General features: G+C 41.3%; 1 protein-coding gene across 1 annotated transcript in view; it reads left to right on the top strand.

The window, feature by feature from the left end:
* NSMAF (neutral sphingomyelinase activation associated factor) overlaps window positions 1-19351 on the top strand; it is a 143705-nt gene that overhangs the window by 54106 nt on the left and 70248 nt on the right. Inside the window, exons 6-11 of the mRNA XM_077492737.1 lie at window positions 1747-1797; window positions 3654-3725; window positions 15659-15706; window positions 15797-15849; window positions 15933-16062; window positions 17504-17575. Of these exons, the coding sequence (XP_077348863.1) occupies window positions 1747-1797; window positions 3654-3725; window positions 15659-15706; window positions 15797-15849; window positions 15933-16062; window positions 17504-17575 (426 nt within the window). The remainder of the gene's footprint in view (window positions 1-1746; window positions 1798-3653; window positions 3726-15658; window positions 15707-15796; window positions 15850-15932; window positions 16063-17503; window positions 17576-19351) is intronic.

Here is a 19351-nt window from a genome sequence, read left to right as displayed (position 1 = left end):
CTTCTCATTGCAACATTATGAGCCACAAATTAGCCAAGGGGTGCTGGAAGGAGCAGGCCACAGTATGACCATGAGGTGTCTGTTCAATGGTTAATATAAAGAGCTCTACATGTCTACAAGCACACCCAGCCCCTTTCTACTCCCCACCCCTCCCCCACATTCCTAAACACATAGTCGTGGTCTGCCAGTCTCCACCAATCTGCGGTACTTCCCCAATCACACAGCCCCAGCCAGGAACATTCCAGGAGCATGCACGAATGTCAAGAGTGGCAAGGTCACCAGTGGCTTGACAATCAGCCCAAGACAAATCTGTTTTAAACTTAAAGTTTAGTTGGGCTTCAGCCTTTTTACCAATCTAATTTTGGTCTACCATGTACACATTGCATACTTTCATTGTTTTTTGCAATATAATGATTGATTTCAAGGGATTATCACACAGTTTGACCAGAGAGATTGACAGAGAAGTAAAGACTAAAGCCCCATACACACTATTAGATTTTCTACAGATTTTTGTCTTCAGATTTACCAAAACCATGTAGTGCAAGGGCCTGCCTGATTGCATATAAATTGAAACTCTTAAGGTTTGGCCTCATATTATATGGTTTTGGTAAATCTGAAGAAAATATAATAGTGTGTATGGGGCTTTAGGGCTCTTTCACATGGGCGGTCGGAATCCGCTTTTTTTCAGCGGGGTGATCGATCTGCTGATCCCCACTGAGCAGACAGATGACAGATCAGTCTCCACTCACTGCACAGAGACAGACCTGTCAGAGCCTTATAGAGCTTATAGACCACCTGTCCATTTTCATCCGATCCCTCAGATGGATGGTAACTAGAGTCTCCATCCGTCTGGATTTCACGGACAGGATATCAGCGGGTGTCAGCGGACATGTCACTGTTGACATCCGCTGTCCCATAGGGGTGAATGGAGTGTGTGATCTGAAAAACTAGCAGGCGGACATAATCGGAAAGCCCTTGTGAAAGGGGCCTTATGTAGGACTATTAAACCAACATGGTATGCCCTAATTACACAGGAAATAAAATTGTTTGGATGCTTGCTATTTCTTACTTTTGGATGGGGGGGGGGGGGTAAATCCCTTGTCAATTTTTGACTACTATCCAAGTCTCCAATTCCCCTAATTTTCCATTCTGCTTGCAGGCAGGCAGGCAAAAAAAAAAATGTTGCCCATTAGCCATTTCCACCTCCAACAGCAATATGGACTTTTTTTTTTTGTGGTAGGAAAGAAGAAGTCCTGTTAAAATTTTTATGTCTGTCTGTGTCACTGTTGCAGATTTTTTCTCACTTGCTGTCTGCTAAAGCATTGTCATGGGAAGGAAAGTACAGGATTGCTCATCTCAGGGAGCCATGGATAGCAGTAAAATCCCAACAGTGGTTCTAACCCTAAACTACATTTCCTTTTAGGCCCCTTTCACATTTGTGCGATTTTGCAGCAATTTTTGCTGAAATTTTGATGCAATTTTTATCAAGGCCTGTGTAATCTTGAGGTCTATGGACTGCAAATCGCATCAAAGTTAGGTTCTGCGACTTAAAGTCACACAGATTTGAATGATAGTCATTAGAAATCATGGGGTACAACTTGTCATGGGACTTTGCAGTCCCAATTTGCAGGACAAGCGGCACAACTGTGAAAGGGGCCTTGGTTAGGGTTTACATCTAGTCTCATTTTTACAATGCATGCATTTGATTGCAGTTTATTAATGCTTGTGTGTTTCCTTCTTTTTTAGGTGTACTTTATCAAGGAGAAAAACATAGTAGCGCCTTACAAGGTTCAGCGCGTAAGTAGGCTCTTATTGATTTACATGAAAATTATCTCTCAAGTATCAAGTTAAGCAGGCTTAAAGCAGTTGTATACCACTTTTTTTTATTTATTTTTTTTTCCTGCAAGGAAAAAGTCATATTGTGCTAGTATGCATGGGTGGCTGTTTCTTCAGAGCGCATGCACCGGTGGTGTCACTGGCTTTATGTAATGTAATGTGAACCTAAACGGTTTACGTTTAGTAGATATTTACTCTACATATAGGTAAGGTATTACAGGCTTACCTATAGGTAAAAGGTAGTAAATGAAGTTTTAGTTCCTTTTTAAAGCGATACCGCCAAGCTAAGAAAAAAAAATCTTTATTAGAACAGTTCTTATGCCTACCTCTCCAGTTGTCCATATCGCCTTATTTCCAGTGCTATGTGCCTGTCAGTCGCTTCAGAATTCAACAGTTGTGGCAGTGTTAGGTGGCTGTGACCCCTCTCTACGTGCCATGGTTCCTCCCTCCAATTCTTACATCACCTCTGAGTCCTGTAGTGACATCAGTTTCCTCCTGCTTCATGCTTGGCCCACTGCTGTGATGGACAGCCTCGTTAGCCAGTTGTAAAGTGCAAGAGATGTGAGAGGATTGACCAGAACCGGCAATTGTGTTCACTGTTTGATCACATGGCACTCTGGCTTTTAGAGCTACCAGGGTACTATACAGGAGATTAAGCCTAATGCACACGATCAGAAAATCATATGAAAAATACAGTTTTCAACGCGATAGTACGATAATTTGATCGTAAGCACACCATTTTTGAGAGCCGATCAGGACAGGTCGTCAAAAATTACCCTATGGGACAAGCGCGAAAATTGTTCTCGTTCAATAACGGATCGTGTGATTTATCTTTTAATCAGTACAGTTTTTGTCCAAAAATACAATAAAAATAGAATACAAGACAATACATCACTTCCAAATATTTAATCTGTCATACGAGAATGTTTGTACCTTTTAATAACCTATTCATTTTCAATATGAAGACTAGCATGCAAACAAAAAAAAAAGCAGACGAAAATGTAAAGGTATGAATAATTCTTTATCATTGCTGGTGTCCTCCTTTTAAAATATACCTGTCTGTGTACCATGAACGCACATATTAGATTGGATTGACCAAAGTTTGTGTTTGCAGTTCATAGCAAGAAATAATAATTACAAGTAATAACAATAGCTATGTAATATACAATATTTCTAACTATTGTCAACATAATGCTTGCTAATGGGGCAAGGAAAGCATTACAGCATACATTTTGTCAGAGCTGATTTTCTTTTTCCATTTGCCGGCCAAGGTTCCATCATATTTTATTATGACAAACACACATTTTTCTATTAAGTACAATTCTGGCATTGTGTTTGCATTGGAATGCTGGAAAAAAGGATCGTATTTCCAAGCCAAGCTCTTTGGAAAGTTGAGTCTGTATAGTTTGACAGTGATGATCTGTAATTGATCTTAGCTACTGGAAAGAGAGAGTAGACTCTAGTAATTAGTATCTAGAGTTTGCTGCCAATGCATATTCTTTATCACCTCTGTATATCACTTTTGTCTGATCTAAGTATTAAGTATGCGGCATGATAATGTGAAGGGTGGCCAGCAGACATCCCTGTTGCTTGCTTTATCTTGGGGAAAAAAATACAAGTGTGTCCTAAAAAACCCAACCTGGCCAGCTGTTCATTTACATTTTTTTTAAATTTAGTTATAGTATGTGAATATCATCCTGTGACTCCTTTTATCTACTGTTTTGAAAACCTTGTTTCTGTGTATAATGTATGTATGTGGTTGTAGTTATGTGTGTATTTAAACCTATCCTTTGTTTTTGTTTTTTTGTTTTTTGAAGGGTGGAAATCAATTTTTCTTCCAATTGGAAGATTCAAGGAAGGTTGATGATGTTGTACAAACTGTTCTGCAGGTAAAATACTGGATCTAGCATTTCTTATAGATTTGCATAGTTTTTCTGAATTTTGGCAACTCTAAGGTCTCATGCACACTGGACATTAAAAAAAATGCCACTTTTAAGGGCATTTCACGCTCCTCTGTGATAACCAATGTGTCCATGCACATATGGGCATTTAGAGGCAGGGGTGTTTAGAGGCAGTAAAAAACCTCTGTGTCGGTGCATTCAGGACATGGGCGTTTTGCTGCAAAAATCACTTTAGTATCATCAGTGGAAAATGGCGGCCTGGAAGTGCACATTTAGCACTACCTCACTAGCCAGATAGGAAATTCCGGTAATGAGGTGGATGAAAAGGCAACCAAATTTAAGTAGGTAAACGTTACAATAACAACCCTTGGCAACACAGTTGACCTTGTATTCTCCTACCTATGCATTCCATGCAACCTCTCAAACAATCCTTTTACTCTCTCTGATCACTGCCTTTATTAGTTTCTCTTGCTCCCTGTCTTCCACCACCTTTGACTCCAATCGCCTATCCATCACCCGTAGAAACCTTCACCACTTCTTTACAACCCTAACAAACAGATGACACCAGAGATATCAAAAAAATTAGCTGTGCTCTTTAGCATCTGTGACATTAGACTAAGTCTCTCAAAGACTTCAATCAATACAAATCTGCCCTCCAAAAATAAAATTCTTGCCTCCACTCTGCCAACCTATTTTATGACACTCATTAACACCACCTCATCCAGTCCCTGTCAACTCTTCTCCACTAACTCACTCACTGCCCACTAGATTGCTAGTCACTTCAAAAATAAGATTGATTCAATTTGTAATGAAATCTCCACGTTACAGGTATCTCCCCCACTTAAAACCCCATGTCAACAAGTACAATTAACATTCCCCTTTTCAAACCTGCTCCTATAGATGAAGTTGCTAAATTCCTTTCTAACGCCCACCTAACCACCTGTCCATTGGACCCTATTCCCTCTCAAATGCGGTCACACTCTGTCTCTATGCTACACTCTCTAACCCAGATTTTCAGTCTCTCCCTCTCTGCTGGCATCTTCCCCCAATGCTCTAAAACATGCACTGGTCACCCCCATACCTAAAAAGCGATCCCTGGACCCTATCAATCTTAACAATTTATGCCCTATCTCCTTGCTCTCCTTTTCCTCTAAACTCCTTGAACGCCTGGTCTACAACCGAATGAGTGACCACCTCATTAAAAATAACCTTCTTGATCCCCTCCAGTCTGGGTTGCACCCTCAACACAGATACTGCTCTTCTAAAACTCACAAATGACTTACGGTACTAACAGAAAAAAACAGGCACTATTCTGTACTCCTACTTCTGGACCTTTTGGCTGCCTTTGATATGGTTGACCATCCCCTCCTCCTTAATAAACTTTACTCCCTCAGTCTCCATGACTGTGCTCTTCACTTGCTCTCATCCTACCTATCCCACCACACTTTCAGTGACATATACAAGTCTACTTCCTCCTCTCCTCTTACTTTCTCCGTTGGGGTCCCCCAAGGTTCTTTTTTTGGACCTCTCCTATTTTCAATCTACACCACCTCCCGTGGCTTCCAATATAATCTCTACGTTGATAACACCCAAATCTATCTCTCAAACCCCTCAGCTCACTCCATCAGTCTCCTCATACATCACTAACTTACTAGCAGACATACCTGTATGGATGCCACATTGCTTCCTCAAGCTCAACTTGTCCAAAACCGTGCTCCATAATATTTCCTCCCCCACGTGCCCCTTCCCCTGACTTCTCTGTCAAGAGCAATGGCATAACCGTCCACCTATCCCCACATGCCAGAGTGCTAGGTTTTATCCTGGATTCTGAACTCTCCTTTTTGGCCCCACATCCAATCCCTTTCCAAAGCTTGCCGCCTCAACTCCTGCAGCATCGCCAACTATGTCCCTTCCAAACCAATGAAACTACAAAGCTCCTGATTCACTCCCTGGTTATCTTCCACCTCAACTACTGCAACTCCCTTCTCATGGGCTTACCTTTAAATAGGCTATCCCCCCCTTCAGTCCATCATGAATCCTGTGGCCAGACTCCTCCACCTTACAAACCGCTCAGCATGTGCTACTCCTCTCTACCCCAATCTGTCGGACTATCTCCAAATCTCCATAAACAACATAAAAATAAATAGAGTCGCGCTTAAAAAAACAGAGAACCGTTAATTATGAATAATGTCCAAAATATAGAGCGGCATGCAATAGGATAATCTATTACGGCTCTATAGGTGAGGCCACACAAGTAGTAAGTAAAGCCTCTTTAGTGATAATATCCACCATCCATCACCTTTAACCGCAGTGCCTCCACCAAAAGTTGTACAAACTTCTTGCCGGCTCCTGTGGACCCCTTTTTATTAAGGGTGGCTAAAACCCTCCCAGAGCCTTTCTCTGCATCTCAGGGCTCCTCCGCCAATCAGATGTCACTCAATGAGTTGGATGGGAAGTTGTATCACCCAAAAGAGAGAGGCATAAAATCCTGGATAGGTTTATTAAATGGTAAAATATTGCACTTGCAACAACAAAAATTGATAAGAAAGCCTTAAGCTTGGTGTGTCGGCCGGCACACAACCAAACAAACCCATTCTTCGAGACACGATGGCGATGTCAGCTTGGCACTCTGTCCTATGCGTTTCTTCACAAATGGCATCGTCCAGGGGCACAGGCAGCACACCGCGTCACCATCTTAAATACAATACAAACAACCAAGCCTCATTCTGAGCCTCGGCCAGCCATACTACGAACACATCGTTGGGTACCAAACCCCAACGTGAACTCCTGATAAAAGAGAAACACAGACCAGCATTTATATCGTTAGATAATATGCTGTAAAGGGATTCCTCCTACAGATTACCCAATATACATTGAACGACCCTGGGTATGATCTTTCAGAGTCAATCCTACATATGGAAGGACACCCTGAATAACTAGTACACAGCAAAAAGCAGTGATATCAGTTACCCGTGGCACTCCCACACGCTCAAAAACAGGAAGTAGTGGAATTGACCACCAAGTGTCACTCTCACAAACTCAGTAAGGTGACCCCTAGTGGCCAAAAAGGAATAACGCTAGTTACATGATTCACTATCGGGAATTATTTTTACAGTATATCCCATTCTAAATGGCTAAAACCCTGGCTAGCCAAGGCTCAGAACCAAGTACACAGCTCAACAAAGTTAAATTGTTATCACATATAAACACACATATAGTTGTTAAAATATAAAACGGAATTAAAAATGTGAAATTAGAAAATCTGTCACCCCAAAACAGGAAGTGGTGAAATTCATCACAAGGTGTCTCAATTAGATTCTATCCCCAGGGAAACACCTAGTGGATGAAATGAGGCAGTTTAGCCAACCGATTCGCCAGCAAAAGATAGTGTTTTTATATTAAAAAGTACCCCAAATTCCTAATCATGATCTAAACTTTCAACCCAATCTCTATTTATTTTGCACCTAGGAGTTATTAATAAACGCATTGAGATCAATGTCTACATTTATGCCAAAAGGGACATAAGATTTTAACTTCTAAAGCCAGGCCATCTCCTGTTTGGAAATCTCTCTCACTAGAGAGCTTCCTCTTCCAGGGTGGTCTATACTTGTCAATACCCACAAATAGGGTATTCAAAGGGTCCCTATCATGCTTCATATTAGAGGTCGACCGATATATCGGCCGGCCGATATATCGGCCGATATTTGCCGTTTTTTAAATAATCGGCATCGGCCGATTGTGTTGATAAAAAGCCGATTCTACAGGGGACTTTGAAATGACTTCTGTAAGAAGTCAGTGTGAGTTGCCTGAGTCGTCATAGCAACACTTTCCTCCTCTCTGGGCAGACTGCCAAGAAAAGAACTAAATGATACAATGTTTACACTTCTGAATGAATGAAGTCATCTCTGTGTAGAAGTTCTCAGTTTAACCATTTAAAGACTAAATCTTTTCTGACACTTGTTGCTTACAAGTAAAAATCCTGTATTTTCTGCCAGAAAATCACTTAGACCCCCCAAAAATGATATATATTTTTTTAGCAGAGATCCTAGGGAATAAAATAGCGGTTGTTGCAATATTTTATGTCACACGGCATTTGCACAGAGGTCTTTCAAATGCATTTTTTTGGGAAAAAAAATACACCATTTAAAAAATAAAAATAAAATAAAAACAGTAAAGTTAGCCCTTCTTTTTTTTTTTTTTTTGTCCAAAAGTTTTGACTACCCGTTTTTATTTAATATATATGTTTTTTTTTTAATCTAAATCATACATACAAGTAAACTGATTGGAGGTTTGTTTTGTTTAATAAATGTTTAAAGCGGGAGTCCGCCGGGACTCCGCGTTTTTTTTTTTTTTAAAGCCAGCAGCTACAAATACTGCAGCTGCTGACTTTTAAAATAGTGACACTTACCTGACCAGCGCGCCCGCGATGTCGGCACCCGAAGCCGATCGCTAGATCGACACTCAAGTGCTGCCGCCGCCATCTTGGGTATGGGAATCAGGAAATGGAGCCTTTCGGCTTAATTTCCCGGTTCCCTACTGCGCATGCGCGAGCCGCGCTGCGCAATAAGGATGGTCCCCGCTGCCTCTGGGATCTGTGTTTCCCAGCACGCAGCGGGGCACTTGCGGAAGGGGGCGGGCACTTGCGGAAAGGGGCGTAATGTACGCCCCTTTCCGCAGAGAGCTAGCCCGGAAGTGGGTGCAGTTACCTGCATTATCCAGGTAACTGCACCCCCCTCCCCCCTGAAAGGTGCCAATTGTGGCGCCGGAGGGGGGGAGGAATCCGATGAGCGGAAGGTCCATTTTAGGGTGGACCTCCGCTTTAAGTGTAAGAAATTTTCTGCATCACTTATGAAGGCTGCTTTCACACTGGAGCGGGCAGACGTTGATGGTAAAACACAAGTTTTAGCGGCTCTTTACCATCATTTTAGCGGTGCTATTTGGCTGCTAGTGGGGCACATATAACCCAGCTAGCGGCCAAGGAAGAGGTTAAATGCGCCCATGAAGCACCGCTGCCAGCGCATCGCCTCAGTGTGAAAGCACTCTGTCTTTCACACAGACTGCAGGGGAGCCATTTTGCAGGCACTTTACAGGCGCTATTTTTAGCCCAAAAGCGCCTTAAAAAACGCCCCAGTGGGAAAGGTGTGTTAGATCAAGGGGGATTAAAAATAAATAAAATAAAATCGGCCTAACATATCGGCCCAAAAAAATCGGCATCATATATCGGCTATCGGCCGCCATGATTTCTAAATATCGGCATCGGCATCGGCCAGAGAAAAACCCATATCGGTCGACCTCTACTTCATATCATAATGCTGAGACATAGAATGGTTTTTAAAACCCTTCCTGATGTTACTTATATGTTCATTGAGCCGTACCTGTAGGCTCGTTTTGTCCTGCCCACATACTGGAGCCCACAGGGACATCGACATCCTATCCAAATCTCACACAGATCTGATCGTAGATTGGAGAGATTCAAGATTATAGCACTTTTCTACAAATCTTTCAAGTAGGACCCTAGCTTTTTTTATCGTACTCATCAAACTGAGAGCAGTTACGCCTGAGTTGCATAAATTGACTTTTGGGTACTGCCTTTGACCATGATTAGTTATGCCAGCTATCCAAGGGGATATAGGAATTCCTGTCAATGGATTTTAAAAAGTAGTAGTGACAAACTTCTCTTCCATTATCGAGATCTTCAAGTTTAAAAAATATATTTCTTCTTCACTAGCCTCAAAATTCAAAATTATCCCCCTATTATTTCTATTGAGCACCTCCATGAACTCACAGCTCAGAGTTACCACCTTCTCATATCTCCAAATCTGTCTACTTACAGGCGATCTCTGAAATCTTTTCTATTCAGAGAAGCCTATCCTGCCTCCACCTAACAGCTGTACTTTGGATTTTCTTCATCAGCTTGTCCCCCCAGTTTTTACCCTTTTTGTATCACTTGACCCTTCCTCCTAGATTGCAACCTCTAACGCGCAGGGCCCTCTGATCCTCCTGAATTGATTTGTGTTGTAATTGTACTGTCTGCCCAAACATTGTAAACTACTGCTGTTGTCGCTATTTAAGTCTTGTATAGTAATAATAACATTACCTATATTGCCAAATGAAGCAAGATGATAATAATCGGGGGCATGCAGATGGCTCACCCTATACTCTGCAATCTTTCAGACGAGGTAGCTCTCCCCTATTGTGGTGATAGGGAACCCCATTCTAGAAGTGGCTCCCATTCCTCATACTGACACTTTATCCATTTGGAATTGCTAAATACCTTGCCCCTGGTACCCTGCAGGTTTGGGTTGAGCCTTGTATATTTGCTTCCAAACACCTTGGCTTTCACACTCCCTTTAGACCCTTCTTTGGAAGAAGTTGCTCTTCTTCATTTTCAATCAATGTTCTCTGCCCCTCTGGGGTCTTCCTCAGGTACACTTGCCTTCACAGAGCCCTCTTTGTGCTCTAAGGTGATAGACACTGGTATACCCAATCCAGGAAGTTCACTCCCTATATAGCCCCTCCTCCTTTCAGGGTAAGAATTGGACAAATATATCCAAACAATTTTTAGTGGGAAAAGTACTCTTTTGCCAGTCAAAAGAAAGTATAAACGCTATTCATTCAAACGGGCTCTTTCCCCTGCACCAGGGGTTTCCGCCTCTAGGCAGTGGTGACAGCCTCCGCCGTCAGACCCAGGCTCAAAAGAAGTCTTGGGGTTGGAAAACTGCAAAGCAGAATCCCAAAGCCTCATCATGAAGAGGCAACCCCTTTCACCAAGGTGGGGGGGGAAGACTCTTGCAGTTTTCAGAAGTCTGGAAGAAATTCAGGACAGATGAGTCAGCTCCACGGTAACACTGGGGTACAAGCTGGAATTTTGGGACTTTCTACCGTCTCGCTTCCTGAGGACAAGCATTCCCAAAGATCCATAGAAAATATGATCTCCGTTTCAGGAACTAGACTGATTATTAACTCAAGGAGTGATCATACAGATCCCCATAAAAGAGCAAGGTTTGGTGTTTTATTAAAATCTTTTTTTATGGTAACGAAATGGAGATGTCAGACCCATTCTAGATCTAAAAAAATCTAAATCCTTTCCTGATGATCCACTCCTTTCGCATGGAGACGATCAGGTCAGTAGTTTCTATCCTTCTAGGAGGAAAACATCTGGCATCTATCGACATCAGGGATGCATATTTGCATGTTTTTATATTTCCCGCTCCCCAAAAGTTTTTGCGGTTCGAGTTAGAACAGCAGCATTTCCAGTTCATAGCCCTGCCCTTTGGGCTAGCTATAGCACCTCGAGTGTTCACAAAAGTGCTGGCCCCACTTCTAGCCAGGTTAAGGGCACAGGGCATAACAGTCGTGTCATACCTAGATGAACTATTGCTAATAGGCCAGTCGGTGGCTTGTTTGAAGCAAAGCATACGTATTGCAACCAGTTACCTGGAAAGTTTGGGTTGGTTTCTCAACCTAGAGAAATCTTCTTTAATACCGCTAAAGAGGCTGGAGTACTTGGGTCTGATCATAGACATGGAAAAGGTGTTCTTGCCTCAGGCAAAGATCAACTCCATAAGAGAGCTAGTGCGGATGGTCAGGTCAAAAGGTGATCCATCCATTCGCCTTTGCATGAGGTTGCAAGGAACCATGGTGGCTTCATTCAAAGTGGTTCCCTATGCCCAGTTCCATTCAAGACTGTTGCAAAACAGTATCCTGTCTGCTTGGAACAAAACGATTCAAGCTTTAGACTTGCCAATGCAGCTGTCCCCAAGGGTGTCCCAAAGCCTAAGTTGGTGGTTACTAACTCAATAGCTGATGAAAGGAAAATCCTTCAGACCAATTATCTGGAAAGTGGTAACAGATGCCAGTTTTTCAGGCTGGGGAGCAGTACTAGAAAAGACAACTGTCCAGGGACAGTGGTCAAGAGCCAAAAGAACCTTGCCCATCAATTTCCTAGAGATTGAGGCAGTGCGTCTGGCTCTAAATGCCTGGACTTTCAGGTTATGGAATTGTCCTGTCCAGAGCCAATCCGACACTGCCACAGCTGTGGCCTATATCAATCACCAAGGGGGAACCAAAAGTCTCTCAGCACAGAGAGAGGTGAACCATATTCTAACTTGGGTAGAAAGGAATGTTCCTTGCCTATCGGCAGGCTTCATTCCGGGAGTAGAGAATTGGCAGGGGGACTACTTGAGTCACCAGCAGTTATTCCCAGGGGAATGGTCTCTTCACTCTGACATTTTTCGGGCTGTTTGCCAAAGATGGGGGACTCCGGAAGTAGATCTTCTAGCATCCAGATTCAACATTAAGTTAGTCAACTTGTGGCCAGAACAAGGGATCCACTCGCATGCGGAACAGATGCATTGGTGACCCCATGGGATCAGTCCTCATTGATCTATGCATTCCCTCCTATTCAGTTGCTGCCTCGACTTCTTTGCAGGATCAAGTTGGAAAGAAAGCTGGTAATTCTGGTGACACCAGCATGGCCCAGAAGGTCATGGTATGCAGAAATCGTAAAGATGGCAGTGGAGGGCCCATGGTCCCTACCCCTACGGCCAGATCTGCTCTCACAGGGACCGATATTTTTTATCCTACCTTACTGTCTCTAAATTTAACAACTTTGCTATTGAAACCCACATTCCAAAGAAACATGGGCTTTCTGGGTCAGTTATCTCTACCCTTATTAATGCAAGGAAGCCAGCTTCCAGAACTATATTATTATTATACAGGATTTATATATATATATATATATATATATATATATATATATATATATATATATATATATATATATATATATGTTAGAGCTTACAATCTAGGAGGGAGTGTCAGGTTATACAAAAGGGTAATGGCTGTGGGGGATGAGCTAATGGAGAAAATGGTGCAGTTGTTAGATGGAGGCAGGATAGGCTTCTCCTGAAGAGGAAAGTTTTCAGGGATTGCCTAAAAGTGGATTAATTTGGAGACAGTCTGACTGATTAGGGTAGCAAATTCCAGAGGATGGGCAAGGCTCGGGAGAAGTCCTGGAGGCAGATATGGGAGGAGGTGATGAGGGAGCTAGAGAGCAGGAGGTCTTGGGAGGAATGAAGAGGGCGATTAGGTTGGTATTTTGAGACTAGGCTAGTGATGTAGCTAGGGGGGGAGTTGGGGATGGCTTTGTAACCGAATGTTAGTATTTTGAATTTAAACCGTTGGGCAAGTGGCAGCCAATGGAGGGATTGGCAGAGAGGGGTAGCAGCGGTTTGTAAGGTGGATGAGTCTGGCAGCAGCATTCATGATGGACTGAAGGGGGGATAGTCTATTTAAAGGTAAGCCAATGAGGAGGGAGTTGCAGTAGTTGAGGTGGGAGTGAATCAGGAGCGTTGTGGTTTCCTTGGTTAGAAAGGGATGTAGCTTGGAGATGTTGCGGAGGTTGAGGCGACAAGCTTTGGAAAGTGATTGGATATGGGGCCGAAAGGATACTATATAATACTATCTATTATAAAGTCTGGAGGGCTTATGTTTCCTGGTGTGAATCCGAGGCTTGGCAGCCTCAGAGATATATCATAGGCAGAATTCTTGCCTTTCTACAATTAGGGGTAGAAATGAAATTGGCCTTGGGCACTATTAAAGGCCAAGTCTCATCTTTATCGGTCTTATTTCAATGACCACTTGCTAAACATTCTTTAGTCCGGGGTTTTATGCAAGTGGTGATGTGGCTTCCCTTGAACTTAGTTTTATCTGTGTTACAAAAACAGCCATTTGAACCAATGCAACATATTCCCTTAGTCCTTCTGACAAGGAAGTTGGCATTTTTGGTTACTATATCCTCAGCAAGGAGGGTTTTCAGAATTGGCTACTCTTTCTTGTAAAGAGTCATATTTGATTTAAGTGGTTTTTACGCCCTTGTCCAGACTTTTTGCCAAAAGTGGTTTCAGGTTTTCACCTGAACCAAGATATTGTCCTGCTATTGTTTTTTCCAAAACCATTTTCAGGGAAGAAAAGTCACTACATTTGTCTTGATGTGGTGAGAGCAGTGAAAATCGATTTAAAAGCAACTGCTCAGATTCATAAGACTGATGTCTTGTTTATTCTGCCAGAGGCTCCTAAGAAAGGACAGGCAGCGTCTAAATCCACTGTCGCTAAGTGGATTCAGCAAGTTATAATTCAAACTTATAATTCAAGGGGTAAGATCCCCCTTTTCAAGTTAAGGCACATGCTACCAGGGTGGTTATTGCTTCTTGGGCAGTGCATCAACAGGCCTCCATGGCTCAGATCTGTAAGGCTGCAACTTGGTCTTCAGTGCATACATTCACAAAATGTTATCATGTGGGTGTAAGGAGGTATGAGGATATCGCCTTCGGGTGCAGTGTGCTGCAGGCAGCAGTATAGGTCCTCAAGTCTGGGGGTACCCTTGGGGTTGCGTCTCCCTCCCCTCAAGTAGCATTGCTATGGGACATCCCATTAAGTAATTACGTAAGGCTCTGTGTCCCATGATGTACGATAAAGAAATAGGATTTTTATAACAGCTTACCTGTAAAAAGTACTGTACATCATGGGACACAGAGGTCCCTCCCCTCTTTTGGGATTTAAGTATATTGCTTTGCTACAAAAACTGATGTGCTTCTGGAAGGAGGAGGGGTTATATAGGGGAGTGAACTTCCTGGATTGGGTATACCAGTGTCCATCACCTGAAGGTGGCTAATAACGCATTAAGTAATTACTTAAGGCGCTGTGGCCCATGTTGTACTCCAAGAAAAGGATTTTACAGGTAAGCTGTTATAAAAAATCCTATTTTTTGATGAGTGGCTGTTTGAGCTTTTTCTGATCCATATCTTGGCTACAAGGTGCTTCAGCTGTCAGTTGTCTCCTTGGGTCCGTTGACCTTTCTGTTTTTTCCCGTGGGCCTGTTAATGCCCACCCTTGAATTATCTCATAAAGATGTAGTTTGGTTTGAAACGCATCCCTAATTCTAAATATGAACACAAAGAAAGAGGAAAGGGAGGGTTTATTTTGGTTGTGCCAAGACTTTCAGGAATAAAGTGACAACCAAAATAGTTAAAGTATTACATTTTATTGCCTAGAAAATATTAAAATCAAGCAATTAAATGTGTTTACTACTCCTCTGTAGCATGCATTGATCTCATTCCATATGTTAAACTACTAGGAGACCAGACCCCCATACATATCACTACATTATGTCATTATCATACGACTGTTGGAGAACGGAAAAAAAAAAGAGAATTATAGTCCTCAGTAGTTGGAGCTTTTGCATCTCAAAAATCCCACCCTTTCCTTTTGTTTTTTGTTCAAGCCCTTGAATTATTGCTTGAGGATATCCCATTGCCTAAGAATCAATTCTTGTGTCTTGTACTGTATAATAAAGATCAGAGGAATTTCGACGTACCTATAAATTCCATATTTCGGTACAGGCTTCACGGAAAGGGTGGGGTTAAATGGTTATACTGGGGGGACCAGTTCCCAGTAAAACCTTTGCCAGTATCCAATCGCCTAAAGGTGGAATCGTAAAACCCATTGTCTGAGTCAGTTCCTGTGTAGTGTACTCTCAGATATGGAATGTTATCATGTCCCACTGTATACAGTTTTCTTAGGCAATTTAAATTTTTTGTGAAATTTTTTGACTGTAGGTCCTCTTAGTAACAGAAATTCTTGTTCCATGGAGACGATGCTTAGCCACTGCCAAGCAACCGACAACGAAGTTGCCTGCCTGCTTACTGTGTGCTTATTTAATTGTCTATTGGGCTACATACCAGGTCTTCCAAAAAATAGATAGCCCAGGGCATGCTAAAGGAAAGTGCCATGTTACAGCATGAGTAAAACATTTGTATGTTAGCATTGTCTTTTTTTTTTTTTTTTTTTGTGGGGTTAGGGGTTGACAATTAAGTACGTAAACAATTGATTTATTTTTTATTTTTTTTTTATTCTTACAGCTACAAAGAGCTTCTCGCCTAGAGAAACTCGGTGACCAGACAGCCATGGTAATACCCAAATATGTTTTACAAACCGCACTGATTGGGGTTTTGTTTTTTTTGGTGCAAAATATAAAAGCTTCTCTTTTTATTCACTAGATAACTGCCATTTTACAATCGCGTTTAGCAAGATCGTCGTTTGATAAAAATAGGTTGGTAAATATATTAAGTTATTAAATCTTTTCTAAGGAGCTTTGCAATTGTAATATTCAGATATCCTAAAATTCCCTTACAGCTTTCAAAGTGTATCTGAAACCTCTCACATGGAATGCCTAGCGGAAATGGTAATGCCGTTGGTCACCAATCCGGGACATGTGTGTATAACCGACAAATACCTATACTTTCAGCCATTAAATGGCTATCCAGTAAGTCAATATTGTCATTTATCTTTCTTCACTGTAGATTTTAACATGTAAATTGTCAGCATCAAATCACTTCTAAAAATTAGTGGGAATAAATACAAATATGACACTGTAGTCTCAGGTGATTTTTAGATCTTCCTTTTTGTTTCGACCACAATTGTATTTCAATTAGAACAATTAGTAAAAAGGAGAAAAGGAGATACAAATTATATGTAGTATAATAATTACAATAGGGCCATTTATAGACATGATGTATGTGCTGGTACTAAATTATGAATTATAACATGACCGCATGCTTCCATCCCTAATATTAGATTGAAAAAGAGAACAATTGTTTGGTACTTTATATGAGGTCATGACCAATAGGAGTGATGTACCTCCATCCCTATCTTTGGAAAAATATGAGGGGGGGAATAGGGCAAGTGGGACTTTGTATGAAGCATACAGTCGCAGGGAAACAAATATTAATATATATCGTTCAATTAGACTATGTATAAAAAAGTAAAAAGCAGTAATTGATAGTAGTAATAACCCATTAAAATTCATATATATATATATATATATATATATATATACACACATACATGTAAATGTTAACTTTGTTATACATAGTCTAATTGTACTACAATACACGTATTCACAAATGTACATATATTGATTGTATGAAGCACAGTCGCAGGGAAAAAAACGATCAATATATGTACATTTGTGAATACGTGTATTGTAGTACAATTAGACTATGTATAACAAAGTTAACATTTACATTTATGTGTGTGTATGTATATGAATTTTAATGGGTTATTTATTACTACTATCGGTTATTGCTTTTTACTTTGTTATGCATAGTCTAATTGTACGACAATAAACAGATTCACAAAAATGCATATATTGATAGTTGTTTTCCCTACGAATGTGTGCTTCATACAAAGTTCCACTTCCCCTATTCTCCCCCATATTTTTTCATAGATAGGAACATGTAACATGTTCTTACTGCTGCAGCCAATCCCCAATCTTCTTCCTGAACTTGCTGTCACAAAGTTTAAAAAAAGGAGTGGGGGCTTTTTTTGGCTCTGCCCAACCATCTGCATCATTTATTCAGTTCTGTGAATAAGAGAACTACATTGCATCCATGATCTACTAATTGTGGGTGTAATCCTTTGCAGACTTCTAGTAAAAAAATAAAGATAATGAATGCACTTTTTTTTTTTTTTTTACCTACAATAAGATGTGCATTTTATTATTTTCTTTTATGAAGGTGAACTTATCCTTTAGGGAAACAGGATTATTGTAGCAAAGACTGTTTGTTTTATCCTGCAAATTATTTATCTCAAAGTACCTAATGTGATTGTAGCCGTATTAGTGAAATTGTGACAGATTCAAAGTACCAAAATGCAGTTACATTTTTTTAATAAAATGTTTGCCTGTTTTTTTGTTTTTTTTCTAGAAACCTGTTATGTGCATTAGTTTGGCTGATATACGGAGAATATACAAAAGAAGACATATGCTAATGCCCATGGTAAGTTTGTTGGGGATATATTTAGATAAATATAATCTTTTCTTTTGCTTTGATGACAGTGCTATACCTCCTATAGATATAATTATGTATGGCTCTACATATGCCGCTTGGTTTTAAATGTAGTGAAGGGGTACCATAGGGTACCATAGCCATTCCATTATTGTACAAGAGTACAGTAGTGGGCTACTTTCCACATGAAAACAATGGCTCTAGCACAATGAATGACAATCTCATTCTATATGTGGCATGAACAGGTAGCTCGTGGGAATGGAAGAGGTCATGCGACTTGAATAATGTGTACTGAATAATGAGAATAGACTAAGATCTGTAGATTCATAGGCCAGAGCTGAATATGGCAGAATTTAAAGGGGTTAGGACAACAGATTTTCATTTGCCTCATTATGTTATCAGTGTCCTTTTTCTTATGGAAAAATGTACAGTAGTAGACAACATGTCATCATAAAGTGGAGTGCTCTTCTGTATATAATATGTAGAGTGTTGGACTGCACAGACACATTGTCATAGACCTGAATGGATGATTTTGGTTGAGATCACTACGGTCTGCTAGTTTGAAACAAAAAACATTGATCACAGTCTACAGTACTTGTTTTGTAGATGCAGTATCTCACAAAAGTGAGTACACCCCTCACATTTTTGTAAATAATTTATTATATCTTATCATGTGACAACACTGAAGAAATGACACTTTGCTACAATGTAAAGTAGTGAGTGTACAGCTTGTATAACAGTGTCAATTTGCTGTCCCTTCAAAATAACAACACACAGCCATTAATGTCTAAACTGCTGGTAACAAAAGTGAGTAATGTCCAAATTGGGCCCAAAGTGTCAATATTTTGTGTGGCCACCGTTCTTTTCCAGCACTGCCTTAACCCTCTTGGGAATGGAGTTCACCAGAGCTTCACAGGCTGCCACTGGAGTCCTCTTCCACTCCTCCATGACAACATCACAGAGCTGGTGGCTGTTGGAGATTTTGCTCTCATCCACCTTTCGTTTGAGGATGCCCCACAGATGCTCCATAGGGTTTATGTCTGGAGACATGCTTGGCCAGTCCATCACCTTTTACCCTCAGCTTTTTTAGAAAGTCAGTGGTCATCTTGGAGGTGTGTTTGGGGTCATTATCATGTTGGAATACTGCCCTGCAGCCCAGTCTCCAAAGGGAGGGGATCATGCTCTGCTTCAGTATGTCACAGTACATTTTGCCATTCATGGTTCCCTCAATTAACTGTAGCTCCCCAGTGCCAGCAGCACTTATGCAGCCCCAGACCATGACACTCCCACCACCATGCTTGACTGTAGGAAAGACACACTTGTCTTTGTACTCCTCATTTTGTTGCCACCACACATGCTTGACACCATCTGAACCAAATAAGGTTATCTTGGTCTCATCAGACCACAGGACATGGTTCCATTAATCCATATCCTTAGTTTGCTTGTCTTCAGCAAATTGTTTGCAGGCTTTCTTGTGCATCGTCTTTAGCAGAGGCTTTTTTCTGGGACAACAGTCATGCAAACCAATTTGATGCAGTGTGTGGCATATGGTCTGAGCACTGACAGGCTGACCCCCCAACCTCTGCAAAATGCTGGCAGAACTCTGGATATGACGCTGAGCATATGCACTCAACTTTGGTCGACCATGGCGAGGCCTGTTCTGAGTGGAACCTGTCCTGTTAAACCACTGTAGGGTCTTGGCCACCATGCTGCAGCTCAGTTTCAGGGTCTTGGCCATCTTTATGTAGAGCAACAATTCTTTTCTTT

This window comes from Lithobates pipiens, unplaced genomic scaffold (assembly GCF_037356315.1).
Source record: "Lithobates pipiens isolate NorthernLeopardFrog02 unplaced genomic scaffold, aLitPip1_a1.2 Scaffold_19, whole genome shotgun sequence".
In the NCBI taxonomy this organism is placed as follows: Eukaryota; Metazoa; Chordata; class Amphibia; order Anura; family Ranidae; genus Lithobates; species Lithobates pipiens.
This window is presented reverse-complemented; position numbering and strand designations above follow the sequence as displayed.